The sequence below is a fragment of the Silurus aristotelis genome (assembly GCF_946808225.1).
Source record: "Silurus aristotelis genome assembly, chromosome: 17".
Taxonomy (NCBI): domain Eukaryota; kingdom Metazoa; phylum Chordata; class Actinopteri; order Siluriformes; family Siluridae; genus Silurus; species Silurus aristotelis.
In genome coordinates, this window is record NC_139590.1 from 7,332,603 (window position 1) to 7,351,818 (window position 19,216).

General features: G+C 38.5%; 1 protein-coding gene across 1 annotated transcript in view; it reads right to left on the reverse strand.

The window, feature by feature from the left end:
* Positions 1–17,909, reverse strand: part of LOC310739960 (uncharacterized protein) — a 34,248-nt gene extending 16,339 nt beyond the window's left edge. Inside the window, exons 1-7 of the mRNA XM_083566252.1 lie at positions 17,033–17,909; positions 5,922–5,978; positions 5,514–5,594; positions 4,817–4,958; positions 4,560–4,672; positions 3,744–3,836; positions 1,482–1,952 (exon numbers count right to left, since the gene is read on the reverse strand). Coding sequence (XP_083422378.1) covers positions 1,482–1,952; positions 3,744–3,836; positions 4,560–4,672; positions 4,817–4,958; positions 5,514–5,594; positions 5,922–5,978; positions 17,033–17,118 — 1,043 coding nt within the window. The 5' untranslated portion in view covers positions 17,119–17,909. The remainder of the gene's footprint in view (positions 1–1,481; positions 1,953–3,743; positions 3,837–4,559; positions 4,673–4,816; positions 4,959–5,513; positions 5,595–5,921; positions 5,979–17,032) is intronic.
* Between the last annotated feature and the right edge of the window lie 1,307 nt (positions 17,910–19,216).

Here is a 19,216-nt window from a genome sequence, read left to right on the forward strand (position 1 = left end):
GCTTGTCTCAGCCCGGGAAAGGATTTGTTCACCACTTCCAGACCAGTACCCACGAGCGGTACCACTGGATTACAGCCTCTAAGGAGCGGTGCAAATTGAGTGTGCATCTCTGGTAAGTAGGTTGTATATACATTCTTTTTGTTTTTTCATGGTATTAGACAAATATTGATTCTGAACTGTTCCAGGTGATGTAGGTGCACAGTTGTGGTGGTAGTGTAGAGGTTTGGAGTCTTAACTGTGTTTCTTGCTTGAGTAAAATGGTATTCACCCTCAATATGTGAAATGCCTTCTCCCTGTAATGGCACGCGTTGTTGTATTGCATTTTTGTATAGTATTGATGGTTTCTATAATAGCGACATGATAGTAGTGGTATTAAGAGGTTCATTAAGTCGGGTAAGTCCTCGCTTTTTGTGTATTTGTCTTACACTGTCTTGTGTTGTCTTTGCACTGTTTGCACCAGGTTGCACACGTTGCACTTTATGTGGCGAGGACACTTACTAGTCCTTAGCCCTGTGTTTTCTGTGATGTAGCTCTATGTTGTTGTGTGTAGCACCAGGGTTCAGGAGGAACGTTGTTTCATTTTACTGTGTACTGCGTCAGCTATATATAGTTAAAATGACAATAAAAGCTTCTTGACTTGACTTGACTTGAAGTAACAAGGAAAGAAAATAAATACTGAAGGCAAATGCACGGCAAATGCACAGGCCGCCTGATTTCAAGTATACTGATTTCAAGTGTACGCAGTGCAGTTTTTGTTTCATGACTATGCTAAAAGTGCAGTACAGGCTCAATACTCCAACAGAAAGCGGAGGTGTTGTAGAATCTGGGTGAAAACCATAATTCATAATAGCAGTATTTTGCGCAGCATCCTTCCCTCTGAAACCCTTTCTAATGAGTCAGGATCCACACCAATGACAGTGCTGATAAGAATGTTCACTCTGTTTGCAGCAGCTTCCTTAATTCTGATTCTAAAGGACATAATAGCAACAAAACTGTAGATAAAATAGAACTGGCTGCTAGAGTGTGCAGAATCTGCAGATTCTCTTTGCAGTCAACTTTGGTCTTCTTATATCTAATTGTTTGTTTGTTTTACTGTCTAAAGAAACTTCCTGATAATTCCTGAAGCATCTTTACATTCACATTTTTTTTATAGAAACACTCTTTGGAGTGTGTTTCTCCTAAAACATGAAAAATTAAGACCTCTTTTCTAAGATAGTTGGTAAACTTGTTACCAGGAGGAAAAAAGAAACACACTACAATAAACCATGACTATGTCTAGGCTTTTTTTCTACCTGTAAACTCTGAGTTCTTTAAAGTGAAGATTTAAATTATTAATGTAAAAAAGATAAGATTCTACCAGAAAACAATACCTTGAAGAAACAATGAGGAAAAAACTATATATATATCCCTAAATCTTTTCATCTTGATAGGCCTTTATATGAAGTAGTACCTTTGTTGACATATAAATGTTCTATTCTTGCTCATTTGTGCATTCCCCTAGGTGCATGTGGATCACACCCATGTTATGGAGATTCTGCAAGACTTTAAACTCAGCTGGCATGGAGTGCATTCTCTTGTTTGCTGGTTTGTTATCATAATAGTGATTGTTGAGTTTCTGGTGGGTGTGTGGGTGTGTTCCAAAGGGCCAGAAGCCATATAGGTTGACATTGTTGCACAGTTCCAGTGCCAAGCTGACCATCATAATACCAGAGCTGAGGCGCACTGATCGAATTTCCTGGCCACGCCAAAAGCCTGACAGATTTCTCAGGTAACTCGGGTTAAAGAAAATGGCCCGTGGACCATTGTTACTAAAGTCTGAGAGTGAGTAGAAGGCACGCAGAGAAACAGCTGTATTCTGTTGAAATGAGAAGGCCGGCAGAAGGAGTAGAGAGTCCCCATACACCTGCATATCCGTCACAAATCGCCGCTGACGGGAATTTAATGCTTGGTACCTGTAGAGAGCATAAGTGAGAGAAATGAGTTACACATTCCACCCACACACACACATACACACTATGGAAACAGGATTCAGAAGGTTTAATAATCACATGAGTATCATCCTTTCATGGATCCATTGTGAATTAATGTACTAACTATCATCCAAACAGATCATGTGAATATTTGTTTAACTAGTAATTCCAAAAAACAATTCAATTTCTGTGTGAATGTGTAGGGGAAAAGACCCTGCTTACACAGGAAACACTATTTATTTTGTCTCTTTCTACAGAATGGGAAGTCTTTTCTCTTCACTGGATTCAGTTATGCTATATGATTTTTTTGTAGCTCCAGCCCTATTAATAAGCCCTCCAGTGGGAAGCATATACAGGGATTACCAGAATAGTCTCAGAGAAATGTGGTCCAAACTTATCGGGCCTGAACGTAATTCTTACTTGTCAATGACCTTGACCTTTACACATATGGAAAAAGTGTCTTCAGGGAAAGAATAAAATGAACATAATTTCTACTTTAACATTTCTTCTCCTTTTCTGCAGTAGAAACACAGATTTTCTTTACTACCCATGCGTCAGTTGGATCTCCAGTGCTTCTCTACATGCATAAAGTAGCAGTAGGATCTAGTTAGCTCTGGCTAAACAGTTTGTCAGGTTTAGAAATTCTAAGCTTTTAGGCTGAGCCTTATCATTGTAGAATAGAGATTCTTCTATAATCCAGTCTGCCTGTCTCGAGATGTTCCATTGTACTGCCAAGAACTCAAGCTAAGTTTTTAACTTAAACCTGTTGAATAGCATTTGGCCACTCAAGTCCAGCTTTTCCAGTCCTCTCCCAACTAAACCAAGTCCTCTAGTTATTTTAGATGACTTTTCCTGTGTTCATGCAAGAGCATACAAGCAGTCAGGTTATTTGTGACCAAGGTCCCCTTTTAGGAAAGCATGCTAATGGCATTTCCATTTTGACAACCTGGTGGATACATTAACCATCACACTCTCCATTAATTTTGCTTGTATTTCTTAGGAATAACCCTAGAAACCTCCATTCACTACTGTAATGCTCCTAGAAGCTGAGGCGATTCTAACCTGTTCCAGCTGTCCACGATAAATACTTGGCTTTTTGCCCAGTTCAAGTCTTTTTTTGGCAATGCTCTTTCACATGCTTCTAATCTTTCAAAAACAGTTAAAATGTCATTGTTAACATGACCGGTTTAAAATCTTTTGTACGTCTGACATGTACTACATTGCATGTTGGAGTCAAAGCATTTCTGTCTATCTCGTTTTTGTATTAAGCAACTTCATGTGGGGATGTTAAACACGCATACAGCAGCTATAAATCAGTTTTAACCAGACATATACAGCTCTCATAAAAGAGTTTAACCTTGAAGTATTCTTCTCCCAATTGGCACTAAGAATTGGCCCTTGTCTTGAGCATTGTGAAAACGTTTAAAAAAACTTACAAAATAAACGATTACTTTAAATACCTTTTCTTGATCAACTGAAAATGTGTTGGAATTATCAGAACGCTATTGTTCATTACCGTGTGGCCCAGTACACAAGACATTTGTTCTTTGCTAATGAATGAATGAGTTATTTCGGCTACACAAGTTAATATTATATTTTAGTCCAGAAGCATTAATGACGGCATAATTTTTTAATGTTCTATTATACATGACATATCAGGTCGTAAGTCGTGTATGTAAAAATATATATTAAAAACTGAGGCTCTATCTGTAGATGTATAGTACCTATGAGTGGCATACAATACAATTGTACAACTGTACAACCTAGACTCACTTTTGAAAGAGGATACTAGGGTTGGCTGTAACAAGGTTAGTTTTGTTTCCTGTATCTTTCTCATGTCCATTGCTCACTGGAGGAAGATTACACCTGAGAAGCAAAAGAGAGAAAAAGTACAATGAGATCCAAGGAAAGATCTGACGTGTAAAGTTTGTCAGTACATTCCTTTTAGGTTAGTCAGTCGATTTGTTTCGCTGACTTTATCTGTCTGGGTATCGCGTGCCATTGCATTGTTGAAGAACCATTTCTCCGTTTAAGATTCTGCACTGTCACAACTCAAAAGCCATGCAAAATTGGTAAAAAATTAATGGAGTAATTATAATACCAATATATAATGTACCTGGTTCCCTTGTGTCATAATGTATATAAAAGTGGGGGATGCAAACTTTGGTTTTAATAGACACTTTAAGGACAATCACAAACAAAATCACTTAAATTAGTACAGTCAATATCTGCCATACACATCCATCCCCATCTAGATTCATGTACATACATATATTTTTTATACTTTTTTATATTTTAACTTTATTTTTTTTATCCTTAAATTCTATTCCTTTTTATATGCTTAAATGTCAGACGGTCATAAGGAGCATTTAACTGCATGTCATACACTGTATGTATGTGTATGTGAAAAATAAAATTTTAATTTGAACTTGAACTGGCAAGCCAGTGCCAACCTTACAAGGAACCAGATTTCAATGGAAAGTGACTCTTATTTGGAAGGCACTAAATGCCCATTCGTTATAGATTTATTGCTTAGTTTGTATCGTTTGTGCATTCACTAATAAAAATGAACTTTTGCTCTGTACAGACCTGATGACAAATGAGGCAGAGTCGATTTGTTTTCCACAACCACTTTTGGCTAAGATGCCTCCATTGCCAACTACAGCACATGTATCCCATGGTGCTTTTTTAAAGGGGGTCTCCTAAATATGTGTACACACATTATTACTATTGCAAGATTACTATTGACAATTAAATGATTTATAAATGAGATTGATGAATAAAGGCTATATGGACAATAAGTTATGTATTGTATTTTCTTTGTGAATATTTGCATTACACTATACCTTGGGGAATATGTCAAAGAGGTTTGGTGTCACTCTTGCTTTTTTTTTAGCTGCATCAAAAGAAATATATGTTCCCACAGGTGAGTTATCCTGTGTAACCACTGCATTGGAAATTGCATTGCAACATCTGCTGAGAAGTGACCTGGGAAAAGAAAAAAGATTTTATTATATATATATATATATATATATATATATATATATATATATATATATATATATGCTGTATGCTGTAAATAAAAAAAATGCTGTAAATGACAAAAAAGAAAAAAAAAGTACAGCATTGTTTTCTGTAGATAACATTATTTGGAACAGTTAAATTCCTGTAAATAGCAGATGTGATAATTACATTTATGACCCCATGACTTTCTGACTAGAAGTCCAACACCTTAACGACAAAGCTACCACTTCCCCTTTAATAGAAGTAAATCAGTATGATATTAACTTAATTTTATCAGTTAAAAACATTTATGTCTTCCTTTAAAAATATTATTTTTACACATTACACATATATATATATATATATATATATATTTTTTTTTTTTTTACAGTTTTTTTTTTTTAACATTTAGTTGCATTATTTATACTTTCATATAGATTTATGACATTGACACATTTTTTTTGTAATCTTTTTACTCCACCAAAGACCTGGTGACAGAGCTACTGTTGGTATATGTAGAGGGACCTGTGTGTTTGTTACCTTAATGATTGAATGTTGTTCTCCTGTTTTTCCCATTTGAAAATGTCATTTCCTAACAGTTTGTAAGAACTTTCATTTTTCCTGCAACACAAACCCACACATGTACAATAAGAAAGTCACCCCACGCTGCTCAGAGATAAATACACATAATTCACTTTAATTCTTATGTTCTGTAAAGCTGCTGAAACAATGTCCATTGTGAAAAGCGTTATAGAAATCAAATGAAACTTAAACTTGAAGAAAGGAGGAAAGGATGCATTACTACATCTAGAAAAAAAAAATTTCAGACTGAAAATCAGATTGTATGATACATTAACATGAACACTAGCTTGTTTGTCTTTCATGATAGCTTTCTAAGATTTCTGTAAACAATTACTGATGTTACTTAAACTGGTGTGGCTTTCTCACTTGTTTTTTGCAGGATTTTCATTTGTAACGCTGTGTGGAGTGCTGGGAGCCGCATTCCTTTGAGAAGAAACATAGAAAAATCACTTATAGGAATGGCAAAGAATTAACAAAAAAAAATTTTCCCACATTAAAACCATAAAAGAACTTCAAATCAAACTTTTAATTGAAATACATTTATTCTTAAAAACAAAACAAAAATAGGAATTTTTATAAACTAAATGTAAAAAATGGTTCTTTTCCATTGTACATTTTTGTGCATGCTTAAGCAATAATTCATAACTTCCTGTTTCGCTGGTGTATAAATATGTGGTGACATAAGACAAATTTCCCTTCTTTCGTGTGTTAGAGAAAAAAAAAGAAAGAGAAGAAAATATTTATGCAATGAATAACTGTATTTATATATGTTCAGTTAATTGTGAAATTATTAAAATTATAATACTATTTAAATTGTAATTTTAAGGGGTAAAGAATCAGCACTTTTTTTATGCGTCCTGACAGACTGTCTCCTCTTTGCTAAATTCAAGGTAAAAAAAACATCCATTGTTTTTCTTACACCCTGACAAAACATCTCCTCTTTTCTGATACCATGGTCATGGATATTTGAACACCCTGATATTTTTCAAATTCTCCCACTTAGAAATCATGGAGGGGTCTGAAATTGTCATCGTAGGTGCATGTCCACTGTGAGAGACATAATGTAAAAAAAAAATCCAGAAATCACAATGTATGATTTTTTAACTATTTATTTGATACAGCTGCAAATAAGTATTCGAACACCTGTCTATTAGCTAGAATTCTGACCCTCAAAGACCTGTTAGTCTGCCTTTAAAATGTCCACCTCCACTACATTTATTATCCTAAATTAGATGCACCTGTTTGAGGTCGTTAGCTGCATAAAGACACCTGTCCACCCCATACAATCAGTAAGAATCCAACTACTAACATGGCCAAAGACACTAGAGACAAAATTGTACACTTTCACAAGGCTGGAAAGGGCTACGGGGAAATTGCCAAGCAGCTTGGTGAAAAAAGGTCCACTGTTGGAGCAATCATTAGAAAATGGAAGAAGCTAAACATGACTGTCTACCCCCTCTACCCCCTGACGTCCCAGTCTGTCGGGCCACAGATTTTCACACACTGCTTCCTGTGACGTAGCTTCCTGTGTTTGACTTGTTTGCCGCGAGTTACGTGTTTGTATCTCTCGGCGTCTTTCAAACAAACTTTGCTATCTATCTATCCGTTTTTCCTCTTTTAATAATCCTTAATTGTTTTTGTCTTCCTGACTTGTGCCTGTAGTTAGTTAACTCGACTATAACTAGTGTTGTTTATATTTATTTTCTCTCACTCACATCTCTGTATAATAAATCTGTTCGTGACGATAAGCACTATGCCGGTTGTTTGTCTGCATTCGAGCACAGGTGAGGACTCGTTCGAGTTGCAAACGGTGGCGTTGGAGATGGAGGCATTGGAGAAACAGATTCGCGAGCTGCATGTAAAGCATGACCGGCTGCGAGAGCGGAAAGCGGCGCTGGAAACATCCCGGGCGGACGCGCACTCATCCCAGGTAAACTCCCAGGTTGAACCTAACGCTCCCAGCACATCAACTCCGCGTGCTTCTATGCCCAGGCCCAGCGCACCTACAACTCCGGCACCGGTGCAACATGGACCCTGGATGCGACCGCGGCGGAAGAGACAAGCCAAGCCCCGATCGAGGACGTCTCCACCTCCACCACCGGCCTTCGAGATCTCGACCGAGAACCGCTTCGTCCCCCTCCGCGAGACGGAACGCGACACTGTTATTCTCGGAGATTCCATCGTCCGGCATGTCCGCGCTACCCGAGCTAAAGGTAAGGTGCACACTCGCTGTTTTCCTGGTGCTCGTGTTCTGGATGTCGCTGCGCAGGTACCCGCGATCCTGAACGAGAACTTCGGAGCGGTTGTTCTCCATGCCGGATCAAACGACACCAGGCTGCGGCAAACGGAGATCTTAAAGAGGGACTTCAGGATCCTGGTGGAGACGGTACGCAGCACATCACCCACAACGAGGATCATTGTGTCAGGACCTCTTCCCACTTACCAGCGAGGGGCTGAGAAGTTTAGTAGACTTTTAGCTCTAAATGAATGGTTACAGTCATGGTGTCGAGAACATAAACTTCTCTTTGTTAATAACTGGAACTGTTTCTGGGAGCGTCCTAGGTTCTTCCGCCCTGATGGCCTGCACCCCAGCAGAGTTGGAGCAGCAGTGCTATCAGATAACATCTCTAGGATACTACACACCATCTGACTGGTAAGACATCAAGAAATCTTCAACTATAAGAACACGCATACTACAGACCAAATAGTTACAAGTTCACACACAGCCCAGTTTATAGAAACCATATCTATTCCTCGGGTAGTAAAACCAAGAATTACATACACAAGATCCAGAAATAATCTTATTGCAGTTAAAACTGAAAAATGCCAGATAAACAAACACAACAAAGTTCTAAAGTTCGGTCTTTTAAACATTAGATCACTTGCACCCAAAGCACTGATTGTAAATGAGATGATCATAGAGAATAATCTCGATGCACTCTGTCTCACTGAGACCTGGATTAAACCAGGTGATTATATGGGTCTAAACGAGTCTACACCGTCAGGATATGTTTATAAGCATGAGCCCCGTCAGACTGGTCGTGGGGGGGGTGTAGGAACCATTTATAGTGCTTCTCTTAATGTTAGTCAGAGATTAGGATTCAGCTTTAAATCATTTGAAGTGCTCGTTCTTAAAATTGCACTTTCAGAGATGCATAGAAAACTCGCTCTGGTCACCGTGTACAGACCCCCAGGACCCTACGCTGATTTTCTTCATGAGTTTGCTTGTTTTCTCTCAGACCTCCTGATCAGCTTTGATAAAGTGCTGCTTGTAGGAGATTTTAATATTCATGTAGATGATGAAAACGATGCCCTAGGATTATCATTTGTCGATTTACTAAACTCTTTTGGAGTTAAACAAAACGTCACCAGACCAACCCACCGTTTTAACCACACACTAGACTTAATAATATCCCACGGAGCAGACGTCACTGATATAAATATTTTACCTCAGAATGATGACATCACAGACCATTATCTCCTACTGTACACACTACCGGTAGAGCAGATTAACCGTGTTTCACCACGGTATCGACTTGGTAGGACTATTATTCCAACCACTAAGGACAGATTCATAAATAACCTGCCTGATTTATCTCAGTTTCACATTAAACCCATAAATGCTGATCATCTTGATGAGATGGCGAACAACATAGACCTTATCCTCACTAGCACTTTAGACACTGTTGCCCCCATCCGGTTAAAAAAGGTTCGAGAACAAGCAACTGCACCTTGGTATAATAGTCATACGCATGCCCTAAAGAGAACAACACGTAATCTGGAGAGAAAATGGAGGAAAACTAAATTGGAGGTATTTAGAATTGCGTATAAAGACAGTATGCTTAGCTACAGACAGGCGCTAAAAGCTGCTAGAGCTAAACACCTGAGCAAACTCATAGAAAATAACAAAAACAATCCCAGGTTCCTTTTCAGTACAGTCGCTAAATTAACAACAAATCAGGGATCTGAAAAATGTGTTCCATCACAGTTTAGTAGTGAAGACTTTATGAATTTCTTCACTGAAAAAATAGATAACATTCGAAAAACAATTGTGGCAGTTCAACCTCTGACAGCATCTCCTGACACAATCGTACTTACAACCCCACAACTACACTGTTTTACATGTATAGGACAGGAAGAGCTGTATGATGCTATTATGAAAGCTAAATCAACAACATGTCAGTTAGATCCAATTCCCACTAAACTACTGAAGGAAGTGTTATATACAGCTGGTGAGCCTCTTTTAAATATTATTAACTCCTCACTATCGTTAGGTCATGTCCCTAAATCCCTCAAGTTAGCAGTTATTAAGCCCCTCAAAAAAAAACCTAATCTGGATCCAAACACGCTATCGAATTACAGACCAATTTCAAATCTCCCATTTATGTCTAAGATTTTAGAAAAGATTGTCGCTGCCCAGTTATGTAACCACTTGCAGGAGAACAATATCTTTGAAGAGTTTCAGTCAGGTTTTAGGCCCCATCATAGCACAGAAACTGCTCTAGTTAAAATCACTAACGACCTGTTTTTAGCTTCAGACCAAGGCTACATCTCCCTATTAGTTTTACTAGATCTTAGTGCTGCGTTCGACACTATAGATCATGATCTTCTCCTCGATCGCTTACAGAATTACATCGGTATTCAGGGACAGGCATTAAGCTGGTTTAAATCCTACCTGTCCAATCGTTACCATTTCGTAGATTTAAATGGAGAGCTATCCAGGATAATGCTAGTAAATTATGGCGTGCCACAAGGGTCAGTTCTGGGACCCCTGCTTTTTACAATATACATGCTTCCATTAGGAAATATTATTAGAAGGCATGGAATTAGCTTCCATTGTTATGCTGATGATACCCAGCTATATATTTCATCCAAACCAGGCGATACAGCTCAATTAGCTCGCATAACTGAGTGTGTTGAAGAAATAAGAGATTGGATGACCCATAACTTTCTGCTATTAAATCCTGATAAAACGGAGATTTTGCTCATCGGCCCAAAAAATAGTACACAGAAGCTCCAGCATCTCAGCCTGCATTTAGACGGTTGTTCTGTAACTACTAGTTCAACGGTAAAAGACCTGGGAGTTATTTTAGACAGCAACTTATCTTTTAAAAATCACATCAATCAAGTTACAAAAACAGCCTTCTTTCACCTTAGAAATATTTCTAAGCTAAGAAATATGTTATCTATATCTGATGCAGAGAAGCTCGTCCATGCGTTTATGACCTCTAGAATAGACTACTGTAATGCATTACTAGGTGGATGTCCTGCATCATTAATAAACAAGCTTCAGTTAGTTCAGAATGCCGCAGCAAGAGTTCTTACTAGGTCAAGAAAATACGATCATATAACCCCAATCTTATCGTCCCTACATTGGCTTCCTATTAAGTTTCGAATAGACTACAAACTACTGCTACTCACTTATAAAGCACTAAATGGTTTGGCTCCCATGTATCTATCCAGTCTCTTAACACGCTACAATCCGTCACGCTCCCTGAGATCTCAAAACTCTGGGCTTCTAGTAGTTCCTAGAATAGCAAAGTCCACTAAAGGCGGTAGAGCATTTTCACATTTAGCTCCTAAACTCTGGAATAGTCTTCCTGACAGTGTTCGGGGTTCAGATACACTCTCCCAGTTTAAGTGTAGATTAAAAACATATCTTTTTAGCAAAGCCTACACATAACACACATCACGCACATCACATCACAACCTTGTGCTCCAGAACATCTGATCACATGCACATTATCAACTTGTGCTGTTAATATCATGAACAGCAGCTACGCTAATTCCTCTCCACTGCTTCTCTTTCTCTCCCCATCCCGAGGCTTCCTGAGGTTTGGCCAGCTCCAGTCACGTCCCACCTCGTGAAGATTATGGACCTATGGATGATCATGGAGAAGTAGATGCCGAGTGTTTAAAGGCCCTGGCATGGAGAAGCTGATGCTGGATCTATGATGATCACAAATTGTTCTGTATTGTTGAAAGATTTATGACCAAACTTTTGATGTCACCCATATGAGGATGGGTTCCCCTTTGAGTCTGGTTCCTCTCAAGGTTTCTTCCTCATATCATCTAAGGGAGTTTTTCCTTGCCACTGTCGCCACGGCTGCTCATCAGGGACAAACGCACACCATTCACCTTCACTGTTGTTTTCTGTAAAGCTGCTTTGAGACAATGTCTGTTGTGAAAAGCGCTATACAAATAAACTTGACTTGACTTGACTTGACTGTCAATCTCCCTCGGACTGGGGCTCCATGCAAGATCTCACCTCGTGGGGTCTCAATGATCCTAAGGAAGGTGAGAAATTAGCCCAGAACTACACGGGAGGAGCTGGTCAATGACCTGAAAAGAGCTGGGACCACTGTTTCCAAGGTTACTGTTGGTAATACACTAAGACGTCATGGTTTGAAATCATACATGGCACGGAAGGTTCCCCTGCTTAAACCAGCACATGTCCAGGCACGTCTTAAGTTTGCCAATGACCATTTGGATAATCCAGAGGAGTCATGGGAGAAAGTCATGTGGTCAGATGAGACCAAAATAGAACTTTTGGGTCATAATTCCACTAAACGTGTTTGGAGGAAAAAGAATGATGAGTACCATCCAAGAACACCATCCCTACTGTGAAGCATGGGGGTGGAAGCATCATGCTTTGGGGGGTGTTTTTCTGCGCATGGGACAGGGCGACTGCACTGTATTAAGGAGAGGATGACCGGGGCCATGTATTGGGAGATTTTGGGGAACAACCTCCTTCCCTCAGTTAGAGCATTGAAGATGGGTCGAGGCTGGGTCTTCCAACATGACAATGACCCGAAGCACACAGCCAGGATAACCAAGGAGTGGCTCTGTAAGAAGCATATCAAGGTTCTGGCACACATCCATTACTTAAGTAGAAATACAGATACTCATGTTTTAAAATACTCGGGTAAAAGTTGAAGTACTGATTATACCTTTTTACTTAAGTGAAATTAAAGAAGTCTTGGTTTTGACATGTACTTAAGTAAAAAGTAGTTATTACTTCTACCTGTTTTAGCTGTTAACTGGACCTCAAATCATATTAATATTTGACAGACAGACGGACGGACGGAGACGGACAGCCAGCCAGCCAGCCAGCCAGCCAGACAGACAGACAGACAGACAGACAGACAGACAGACAGACAGACAGACAGACAGACAGACAGACAGACAGACAGACAGACAGACAGAACATAGATAGAACATAGATAGAACATAGATAGAACATAGATAGAACATAGATAGAACATAGATAGAACATAGATAGAACATAGATAGAGCATAGATAGAGCATAGATAGAGCATAGATAGAGCATAGTACAGGTACACAGCAATGAAATGCAGTTTGGCATCTACAAGAAGTGCAAAAAGTAGCAATCGTGCAAATAGTGCAGATAAATATGTATCATATTTACAGCATGTGATATTTATGTAAGCATATGTACAGTGATTAAATATAAAGGCTATAACAGTGCAGAGACGTGTGGACATCATTAAGAGCCTTTGCTATGTTTCCACACGGACAGCTAATGAGGTGATACCGGAGAAACTGCACCGCTTCAAGTCAAGAAGCTTTTATATATATAATCATAGACATTATACAGATTTGAATGATGTATTGTTTTTATCAGTACGATCAATAAAGACAGTACTTTATGTTCGTGTAGCCATTATGAGGGAAAAACCCACAAAACGCCACCTAGAGGGGTAATTGTGTAAACATGGCAGATTTGGTGTTTGATTTGAGACTGAAAAATAAAACAAAGGTTTACTGATTAAAATTATTTTTCGGTGGAGTTTATTTATTTATAGTATATCTAAGTAAAGAAGGGACGTCGTAAATAAGTGTTTTGCTGGAGCTTTTAATTTCGCCTCTTTTATATTTATTTATTTATTTATTTATTTATTTATTTATTTATTTATGTATTTATACTTTTTATAAAAATGGTAAAAACAGAAATGCGCGCTGAATTGATAGCGTGTTAATAACATCTAGTGCCGTTTACAATAATTTGAATTTTGACAGCCTAATATATATATATATATATATATATATATATATATATATATATATATATATATATATATATATATATATATATATATATATATATATATATATAAAACTAATTAAAAATGTTGTTACCTAATGAATGTATCCATGCTGAAGATCCACATATAGAACACAAGCAGAGAAAAGATGATGATGATCATGAATGTGTCTGTTCTCAGTCATGTTTACATCACTGACTCCCTCTGTCTCATCCACGTTAACCCCAAACTTCTTACTGCCTTCTGCCTGGTGATTCTTATCTTCGTAAAGAGTGAGAGTCAGGACTTTATACACCAGCGGATTGAAAAAAGACGCGCAAGTAACAGGAAATCGGTTGTTCGGCTGAAATCAGCGCGCAGTGAAAAGAAAATATATATATTTCACCAAATCAATGGATTAAAACTAAAGTAACGAGTCGGTTTTGAAAATGTAAAAAGTAAAAACTACAGATATTTGTGTAAAAATGTAATAAGTAAAAGTAAAAAGTTGTCTGAAAAATAAATAGTGGAGTAAAATACTGATACCAGAAAAATCTACTTTAGTACAGTAACGAAGTATTTGTACTCCTTTACTTCCCACCTCTGGTGGAGGAGTGGGCCAAAATCCCTCCTGCAGTGTGTGCAAACCTGGTGAAAAACTACAGGAAACGTTTGACCTCTGTAATTGCAAACAAAGGCTACTGTACCAAATATTAACATTGACTTTCTCAGGTGTTCAAATTGACTTATTTCACTTATTTGCAGCTGTATCATACAAATAAATAGTTAAAAAATCATACATTTTGATTTCTGGATTTTTTTTTTTAGATTATGTCTCTCACAGTGGACATGCACCTACGATGACAATTTCAGACCCCTCCATGATTTCTAAGTGGGAGAACTTGCAAAATAGCAGGGTGTTTAAATACTTATTTTCCTCACTGTATATATATATATATATATATATATATACAGTGGGTACGGAAAGTATTCAGACCCCCTTAAATTTTTCACTTTTTGTTATATTGCAGCCATTTGCTAAAATCATTTAAGTTCATTTCTTTTCCTCATGAATGTACACATAGCACCCCATACTGACAGAAAAACACAGAATTGTTGACCTTTTTGCAGATTTATTAAAAAAGAAAAACTGAAATATCACATGGTCCTAAGTATTCAGACCCTTTGCTGTGACACTCAAATATTTAACTCAGGTGCTCTCCATTTCTTCTGATCATCCTTGAGATGTTTCTACACCTTCATTTGAGTCCAGAAATTTTTGATTATACTGATTGGACTTGATTGGGAAAGCCACACACCTGTTTATATAAGACCTTACAGATCACAATGCATGTCAGAGCAAATGAGAATCATTAAGGTCAAAGGAACTGCCTGAAGAGCTCAGAGACAGAATTGTGGCAAGGCACAGATCTGGCCAAGGTTCCAAAAATTTTTTTGCTGCACTTAAGGTTCCTAAGAGCACAGTGGCCTCCATAATCCTCAAATGGAGGATGTTTGGGACGACCAGAACCATTCCTAGAGCTGGCCGTCCGGCCAAACTGAGCTATCGGGGGAGAAGAGCCTTGGTGAGAGAGGTAAAGAAGAACCCAAAGATCACTGTGGCTGAGCTCCAGAGATGCAGTCGGGAGATGGAAGAAAGTTGTAGAAAGTCAACCATCACTGCAGCCCTTCACCAGTGGGGCTTTATAGCAGAGTGGCCCGACGGAAGCCTCTCCTCAGTGCAGGACACATGAAAACCCGCATGGAGTTCTCCAAGATGGTGAGAAATAAGATTCTCTGGTCTGATGAGACCAAGATAGAACTTTTTTGCCTTAATTCTAAGCGGTATGTGTGGAGAAAACCAGGCACTGCTCATCACCTGTCCAGTATAGTCTCAACAATGAAGCATGGTGGTGGCAGCATCATGCTGTGGGGGTGTTTTTCAGCTGCAGGGACAGGACGACTGGTTGCAATCAAGGGAAAGATGAATGCGGCCAAGCACAGGGATATCCTGGACGAAAACCTTCTCCAGAGTGCTCTGGACCTCAGACTGGGCTGAAGGTTTACCTTCCAACAAGACAATGACCCTAAGCACACAGCTAAAATAACGATGGAGTGGCTTCACAACAACTCCGTGACTGTTCTTGAATGGCCCAGCCAGAGCCCTGACTTAAACCCAATTGAGCATCTCTGGAGAGACCTAAAAATAGCTGTCCACCAACGTTTACCGTCCAACCTGACAGAACTGGAGAGGATCTGCAAGGAGGAATGGCAGAGGATCCCTGAATCCAGGTGTGAAAAACTTGTTGCAGCCTTCCCAAAAAGACTCCTGGCTGTATTAGATCAAAAGGGGGCTTCTACTAAATACTGAGCAAAGGGTCTGAATACTTAGGACCATGTGATATTTCAGTTTTTCTTTTTTAATAAATCTGCAACAGTGTCAACAATTCTGTGTTTTTCTGTCAATATAGGGTGCTATGTGTACATTCATGAGGAAAAGAAATGAACTTAAATGATTTTAGCAAATGGCTGCAAAATAAAAAAGAGTGAAAAATTTAAGGGGGTCTGAATACTTTCCGTACCCACTGTATATATATATATATATATATATATATATATATATATATATATATATATATATATATATATATATATATATATATATATATATATATATATATACTTTATATTTACACACTTTTTTGTTAATGTAGATATTTTAGCATTGGCAAGAACCTCCAGGCAATACAACTGTTTTTTGAGCTATTTTCCTATGGACACAATAATAGCGATAAGGATGAAGTGTCAGAACATTAAAACTGCCAATACCATTATACAGTGATTTCTGTCTTTCATGCAGTATTATACTCAATCATTTTTATTTATCATATCAGTAATCATTAATCATATATGCTGACTTTACTAGAGAAAAAATAAGCAAGGTACACTTTGATGACCATTAACCAGTATATTTAAGCAAGGTATTGCACACTACTGGTAGATTCAATACTTTTTGTTGACTGGCTCTTTGTTTCTTTAAAAAACAAAGAGCCAGTCCTGCATGACCCAGGGATTAAAATAGACTTGTAGCACATGTAAAAGACTAAAGTTCCTTAAACTTTACTTGTAGCACTTACAAATACTTACAAGTGCTTACAAGATACAAAAAGTCAAATCTGATTAAGTAAAAATTAAGGTATTCCTCCTAATAAGCATTCAATTAAGGGCAAACATTTTAAATAGAATTACTTAAAAAATAAAAATCTATTTCTATAAATGTCATAATTGTTAACTAAAGGCAAAAACACTAACTATACCCTATTCAGTATATGTGCTTTATTATGCTCAGTGTATTTGAATTCCACGGGCATACATTTCAAATTTACGTAGATCTTTTGTAAACAAATCTTTAAGCAGGATAAAATACTCACCTCTGACTATAGTAGTGCCAAAGCAGTGCAGTAAAGACAGATGACGAAAAAAAGATGTATAGCAGTCTTACAATGTAAATCTTCATCTCTGCATGTGTTCCGTCAGCCTCTCTAGCTTGTGGTTCTTACAAACATGTGTATGATCATAGATAATACAGTACACTTGTTAAGAAGTTTCCTCTCTAGCTCAAAGGACCATATAAGAATTCTCGCTATCTGGTTTGCGCTAATTAGGGGATTGTACTCGCCCCAGTGTGTCAGTAAAAACACGATACAGGACACTCTACTTTACTGGGTATAGAATTGATTGTATACGAGGTGATTCTTGCTGTCTTCTACTTGCTGCTGTTCAGTGGGTTGCGTTATACAGAATGCATGCCGCGGCTCCGTGTTCTGGCCTTTTATACTCTTGATGGAGGACGGTGCACTGTGATGTCATAGGTAGCTTGTCATTGCTTGGTAAACTGTATATCTGCCTCTAGTGGTGAAGCATGGAAATACAACTGAATAGGAATCCTTTCTTACACTGCCGCCCCCAAATATGCATAGCATATTTGCTCCTAATTCTTAGTTAAAAGTCTGTCGGTTTGATCTTGGTGTCATCCTCATCTGCTATCTCTGGTAGATTAATGAGACGGGTAACTGGCCGTGTGTATAATCGACCTTTAACGTTGACCTCTGCAGACCTAACTTGTCCATCTGCTCCAGGAAATGTCTTTGACACTCTCCCGATCAACCAAAGGGCTCGTGGTAACTGGGGATCAACAATCATGACGACAGACCCAACTGCAAGGGTTTTAGTCTCTGCATGCCATTTGTGGCGTAGTTGGAGATTGGGTAAGTAGTGTCTCATGAAGCTTGACCAAAAATTATCAGTGAGAACTTGACTTTGTCTCCATCTATGTCGTCCTATGTATTCATTGGCAGGGTATATCACTTGAGGTAAAGAGCTGCTGCCCCATGAGCAGAAGATTTGGGGTGATTGGGTCTAAATCTGCTACATTGGAGCCCATGAAAGCCCAAAAAGTTTGCCAAAAGGCACCTGAAGGACTCTTAGACTATGAGATACAAAAAACTCTTTGGCCTGAATGCCAAGCATTGTGTCTGGAGGAAACCAGGCACCGCCCATTGCCTGGCCAATACCATCCCTACAGTGAAGCATGGCGGTGGCAGCATCATGCTATGGGGATGTTTATCAGCAGCAGGAACAGAAAGATTAAAACCTGCTATAAAGTGCCTCAGACTGGGTTCATCGTCCAACAGGACACAACAGCCATGATAGCACACTGCCATGATAGCAAAGGAGTGGCTATGGAAAAGCTCTTTGAATATCCTCTAGTGGCCCAGCCAGAGCCCAGACTTGAACGGTATTGAACATCTCTAGAGAGATCTGGTAGCTTAGTGGTAGCTTAGTGATTTAAGGCATTGGACTTTGGATCCGAAGGTCATGAGTTCAAGTCCCAGCCATACCAAGCTACCACACCTGGGCCCCTGAGCAAGGTCCTTAACCCCATATCTGCTCACTTGTATGAATGGGATAAAATGTAAGTCGCTCTGGATAAGGGCGTCTGCCAAATGCTGTAACTGTAAGATCTAAAAACGGCTGTGCATTGAGCTTGAGAGGTTCTGCAAAGAAGAATGGTAGAAACTGCCAAAAAAAATAGGTGTGCCAAGCTTGTAGCATCATAATTGAAAATACTTGAGGCTGTAATTGGTGCCAAAAGTGCTTCAACAAAGTATTGAGCAAAGATTTACAAACACATTTCTTTCATGTTGTTCTTATGCACTATTGTTAGTAGAATTTTGAGGAAGATAATGAATTTTATCATCCAAGGCTGTAACATAAAATGTACAAAATTGTGAAGCTCTGTGAATATATAAGGATGCACTGTATTGTTGACTGGGTCAAATAGAATAAAATAGTAACTCTGACACCTGCTGGCTGATGAGGTAAATTGTACTAAGCTCGTGTTACAGTGGGACCCTGTGAGAAAATTTTCATGAGGTTCTAGCTATGAGAATGTTCTCTGGGTTTGGGTTCCTGTTAAACAGTAATTTCCAGATAAAATGATAAGACGTCTGACAAACCATTTTAACTAGTTTTGTTCATTGTGCTGTAGTTAAAATATGACTTAATAGAGTTTATTATTAATTCTTTTTCACAATCTCAAACCTCCAGGACAC